At 45.5% G+C, this 5,807-nt stretch overlaps 1 protein-coding gene across 1 annotated transcript; it reads right to left on the reverse strand.

Moving 5' to 3' along the window:
* Nucleotides 1-337: 337 nt before the first annotated feature.
* On the reverse strand, nucleotides 338-4,924 carry LOC139460715 (probable serine/threonine-protein kinase yakA). The gene is made up of 2 exons (XM_071242191.1): nucleotides 1,681-4,924; nucleotides 338-1,614 (listed from the first exon to the last, which is right to left on the reverse strand). Exons 1-2 carry the CDS (start codon nucleotides 4,922-4,924, stop codon nucleotides 338-340), a joined length of 4,521 nt encoding a protein of 1,506 aa, XP_071098292.1.
* Between the last annotated feature and the right edge of the window lie 883 nt (nucleotides 4,925-5,807).

The raw sequence follows: 5,807 nt of genomic DNA on the forward strand, positions 1-5,807 counted from the left end.
ATACACTATATCGCAATCCAAGTTCATTATATGTGAGGCATTCTTTATCCTGTGTATCGTCGTTCAACATTTGATCTCAACTGAATTAAAGGTTACCATTTGTATTGAACATGTAAGCAGAAGAGATATCCCTTGTGACTAAAGTTGAAGAGGTGGACTATGAGAATCGGATATGACAGGCCATCCAGTTTACTCAATAATTAACGATACAGGCTTTAAACTTTAAACAAACACAGGTGATGCTCAAACATCTGTAGATTCATGTACAGACTTAAGACTTATACGTGATATCTATGATATATATGTCATTACTACTTCTAGTACATATGCACTTTTCTCAGGCGCGTGTTGGTTTTAGATTGTATTTGGAAAAGAATTCGGTGTTCGTTGATCGTTTCCCTCGGAAGGTGATCTGATTGGCTGGTTTCTGGTTGGTGATAATTTGTTGTTGATTGTTTTGCTGCCCAGCAACGACAGCGGTTCCTGGTGGCGAGGGGAGATTAACAGTCGCCTGACTACGAACAGTGCCGATCATCCCAACATTTCCAGCAGTTGCTCGCTGAGCCACACCATTAACTGGCTGAGCGAACATGTTCCCTGCTGGTTGTCCTTCAAGGTGAATGACCTGCTGTGCATTGGCCCCTTGTGACCCAGGCATTCCATTAATAGGCAGCAGTCCTCCTTGAGCCTTGTACCTCAGTGCATCTGTTGGGTCCATCACCATCCTCCCACCTACACCCACCTCAAATGAAATCGGTTCAGCCCCCAGCATCCCTGCTCCTTTGTTCCTGTAGGGAAGGACAAGATCCCTGACTCTGCCTGGACCCGTCATCGTCCCCCCAGTTGCCATCCCTCCTCCCGCTCCCGTGGCACTCATACTATTTTGGACGATCCCTCCTTGTGTACCAATGTTCATCTGTCCACCCACACCGACTGTACCAACACCGCCCTGAAGAGTTCCACCGGCAGTTAGACTACCTGCCCGGGCAGTGTTTAGCTGAGTTCCACCAGTGATGCTCTGAACGGTTCTACCTGATACCCCTTGATTAATCCCATTCTGAACCTGTTTAGCTCCATTTTGTATCCCTTGATTGACACCATTATGCATTCCTTGATTGACACCATTTTGCATTCCTTGATTGACACCATTTTGCATTCCTTGATTGACACCATTTTGCATTCCTTGATTGACACCATTTTGCATTCCTTGATTGACACCATTTTGCATTCCTTGATTGACACCATTTTGCATTCCTTGATTGACACCATTTTGCATCCCTTGATTGATTCCATTTTGCATTCCTTGATTAACCCCATTTTGCATTCCTTGATTGACTCCATTTTGCATTCCTTGATTGACTCCATTTTGCATCCCTTGATTGATTCCATTTTGCATTCCTTGATTAACCCCATTTTGCATTCCTTGATTGACTCCATTTTGCATTCCTTGATTGACTCCATTTTGCATTCCTTGATTAATTCCATTTTGCATTCCTTGATTTACTCCATTTTGCATTCCTTGATTGACTCCATTTTGCATCCCTTGATTGACTCCATTTTGCATTCCTTGATTAACCCCATTTTGCATTCCTTGATTGACTCCATTTTGCATTCCTTGATTGACTCCATTTTGCATTCCTTGATTGACTCCACCTTGAGCTCCCTGATTTTGAATCTGACTTAAGCTGTTTGGCATTCCTTGGTTCGTCTGTGTTGACATGGAATTCCCCACCAGTCCAGGGTAGTTAATTGCACCCTGGTTTAGCGGTGAACCACCTAAGTGAGATACAATTCCTGTTTGAGGGTTTTGACCTTGACTTCCGTGCTGAACAGTTCCTTGTATATTGACACCCTGTCCCTGACCACTTTGACCAGATGACCCTGGCTTCACAGCAATTTGACTTTGCCCCTGGATGTGGTTGGAGGTCGATACACCTGCCTGGTTATTCGGCCCGATATTTGGCTGTCCTAGACTCTGACTCAGCTTTTGGCCTGATCCACCAGCTGATGACTGTATGGGCATTTGACCCTGTTGTCCACCATATGAGATTGACCTTGCGCTATTTATCGGATTCTGGTTCTGCATTGAGGGCTGTGTATTTACAGACTGAGCGAGACCTTGTCCTTGAGATCCAGTATTACTGTAACCTGATGACCGAGTCGCCCCTGTGTTTGTAGCCAAGCTATTTTGGTTCTGCATTCCTGGTTGATTATTTGCAGACTGACCATATGCTGTAGCTCCTGTCTGGCCTTGTGGCTTCACCTGGCCATGAAGCTGTTGTCCCTGTTGGTTAAAGATGTTCACCACCTCTTTCAGTGCACCCTGACTCATAGACCTGGCTTGATTAGTTTGACTGTTCTGTGTTTGAACTAATCCACCGGCACTACCGTAGCCTGTTCCCTGATTCCCAGCAGAACCCATTCTTTGGGGCTGACTAGCGGAATGTACATCTGGTCCATTCATTTGCCCACTTCGGGCATTGTTGTTTATATTTGTATTGACCTGCATAAAGGCTGGTTGCCCTATTCCATTGTTACTCCCTGTGTGCTGATTTTGCTGTGGTGTTGGCAGACTCTTTGACTGATAAGACTCTTGATTTTGTTGCTGCTGTTGCTGATATCCACCATGCTGCTGTTGTTGCTGTGATTGTTTTTGATACCCCTGCTTCTGCTGTGGTTGATGTGATAACTGCTGTTGACCTGGCATTTGTTGTTGTGACTGATGCTGATATCCCCCCTGTTGCTGTTGTTGCTTCTGCTGCTGCTGAGACTGTTGTTGATATCCAACCTGTTGCTTTTGGGGCTGAGTAGGATGCTTTGGGGCCTGATACGATGTACCTGAACCACTTTGATAAGAGGTCAGGCTTGCAGCTGGCATGTTTATGTTGATACCCTGTCCGGTTTCTGGTTTCCAGCTGTTACTCTGAGGAACTGAACCAGGTGCTTGTTGAAAGGCAGGGTTTGAAGGCTGTACATTTTGTCCTTGCGTGTTGAAGTTTTGAGACCGCTGTGGTGGGTCCGGATTGTTGTTAGTTTGATACCCTGAGCTTTGAGAAGGCTTTGGCAACATAACTTGATTAGGAGTTGATGCTATTGCTTGTTTGTTGTAGGAACTTGGCTGCTGTTGTTGTTTACTTAATGACTGCGACTGTTGATATGAAGACGGTTGCTGAATATTTGAAGGAACATTCTGTTGGGTCTTCTGTGGATTGTCGTAGGTGTTTGAAGTTTGGGGATTTGATTGAGAATTATAGGCGTTAATTTCAGATGGAGGATTTTGCGGGTTTTGAAGTGATGGGTTGTTATATGAACTCTGGGGAACAGAGGGCTTATTGTTCTTCGTGTTAAGGCCTCCTGAAAATCGTCTTAGTGTGAAAGTAATTTTTCGTGGAGGTTGTGGGCCAAGTGTTTGAACTGAAGGTTTAGTGTTTGCTTGTTGTTGATTGTTCTGTAACCTCGACTGATAACTTGATTGTGTACCCTGTGCTTGCTGATAACCAGGGCTATCCTGTGATGGTGCATGGATGCCCTGGTTGGATGGTCGACTTTGGGGTTCAGGTTTGATATTGAGGTTTGGTGTTTTTCGGTACTCTCTCATGCTGTCTGTTGGTGTCTGTGGCAGAGGAGGCTGATTCCCAACATTTGTACCAACACGGGGAACAGGACTTCTGGGGCGGTAATTAGGCAAATGGGTCTTCGGGGATGTGGCTGCAGTTTGAGGTGTTGGCACACGTGACTGGACCCGGGCAGGTGATTGTGCAGCTGAGGATGCAGGCATGGTACTGGATCTATCATTCTCAGTAGCTGTTTGGCCCCTCCTGCGTAAAAACCGTGGCCGATAAGGTAATGAGGATGTGTTGGTCTGCCTCACCCTAAACAAAGGAGCTTTCTTAAAACCCGGTCTTGAAAGAGGAGCCCTCACAGTCACCGATCTGGATCTGAAACTTGGCCGTGGTGTTTGAGTCTTCAAACCAGAAAATCTAATAATGGGTTTAGAAAGTCCTTGGTTCTGTACCGTGTTGATTTTTGGTGCATTGTTACCCAGAAACTTCTGCTGAGTGTTGGATCCTGATGTTGAAGGGTGGATTATCTCCCCTTTCTCATTATGTCTAAGACGTAATGGGGAACTGGATAAACGGGACGAGGAAGAGGCTGCCAGGGAAACTACAACATGTTTGATCTGAGACTGTGGCTCTTCAGCAGGTTTTGTATACCCTGACGCATAGTTAGGGTCAGCATTAGGTCTGTTATTCACAGACACAGACGTGCCTGTTTGATCAAGATTTGCTTTCGACTTTTCAAGATACTGAGCCGGGTCTACCATCCGCTTCAAAGGGATTTTATTGGGTACATTTTTCCTGAATGTATTTACTGGACTCGGCGTTGTTTGGATTGGAACCCTCAAGTCATTAGATAAAGACATTCCCGGAGGGAAAGTACCATCGCCAAGCTTTTTTCCAGCCACTCCGTTGGCGTCTTTCTCAAGGAGAGAGAACTCTGCTGGTGACAGAGATTCCACTACCTTTATTCGTGGCCCTGACACCCTAGGTTCTTTACGCAGAGGAACACTGGACATACCTCTTGGAAACACTGCCTCTATGTTACCAGCACCTGGTACCCCATTCTTGGGTTGACCGGCTGGGCCTTTTGGAGGATACATCTGCTCCGTACCTGGTTGGGCCGAATTTAAAAATGTCTTTGATCCAGACGTCCCTGCATTATCAGGATGACCAACTGGACCGTTTGTTGGATAAAGTGGTCTAGTCATTTCCTGACCGAGGCCAGTCTTGGGTCGGGGTTCATATTGTGCTCCTGTACCAGGGTCGTTTGGGCCATTGTTTACGTATGGCCTCCTTGTGATGTCCGGCTGATACGGAGGAGGAGTTGGACCATAGAATGTGTCTGCACCTACAGGGACGTCCATCCCCGCATCTCCTGCTCCATACGGTGCGTCCGATGGTAATGGATCTTTGCTCCAGCTCGGATCAGATCTAACATTTCCATATAGTGTTCCTGAAATGGATGATTCTGATTGCTTAGGCTCAGAAACTAGACGTATTCTTACATGAGAGTCAATTAATTTTGGTGTTGTTGTTGTTGGCTTTGGAGTAGTGGTTGTTGATGTCGGCGGTGGGGGTGGTGGCGGTTGTGGTCGTCTTGGAGGTTGTGGCGGTTGGCGATACACTTGGCTATTGTACTTCCTCCAAGGGGAGACAATCGGTGGTCTGGCTCCGTGCCGTTTATCCAGTTGTCCAGACCCTGGAAAATGGGCCTCTGATGAAATTAGTCATTACAAGGAGATGAGAATTTGTCATTCATTCGTGTTCAGTCTTTTACTCTAAGCTGTCTAAGTTGACTATGTATTTCACGTTCTTGTTATTATTTCAGATCTGACTTGCGCTTTGTAGGAGTTCATTAGAACATATGGCCCTCATTCTATGAAGGTTCATACTCCAATGGACTCACACAAGGTGAAAGTCAATTCTGATATTTCTTTTGTCACTAGTTTTTACCTCGAAGGATGTACCTGTACCCAATTGTATTTAAAGGGTACATGTGACTTCATGTTTTCACTGACAGTCATACAACCAACAGTATCGCGGAACTCAAATTGAGAGGTGACATGAGCTCAACTTCCTTAATAGGAACATCTGTTGTAGTTTGTCAAAGAAAATGTATTCAAATAATATCATCATTGGATGAGAAACGTCTGTCAGGAACTACCTCAGTATGTCCGGCACCAGTACCGCGCGTCGTAATACATTTACATAAAGTACAAGATGTCAAAATGGCCGACACGACAACAG

The sequence above is a fragment of the Haliotis cracherodii genome, unplaced genomic scaffold (assembly GCF_022045235.1).
Source record: "Haliotis cracherodii isolate W230 unplaced genomic scaffold, xgHalCrac1.p SCAF_14, whole genome shotgun sequence".
Taxonomy (NCBI): domain Eukaryota; kingdom Metazoa; phylum Mollusca; class Gastropoda; order Lepetellida; family Haliotidae; genus Haliotis; species Haliotis cracherodii.

Excerpts from the sequence above, each read along its gene's own strand:
- LOC139460715 (XM_071242191.1), bottom strand. The coding sequence starts at position 4,924 with ATGGACGTCCCTGTAGGTGCAGACACATTCTATGGTCCAACTCCTCCT. Across the intron at positions 1,615-1,680 it reads AGGAATGCCAAACAGCTTAA|GAATGCAAAATGGAGTCAAT; the intron begins GTCAGATTCAAA and ends GAGTCAATCAAG.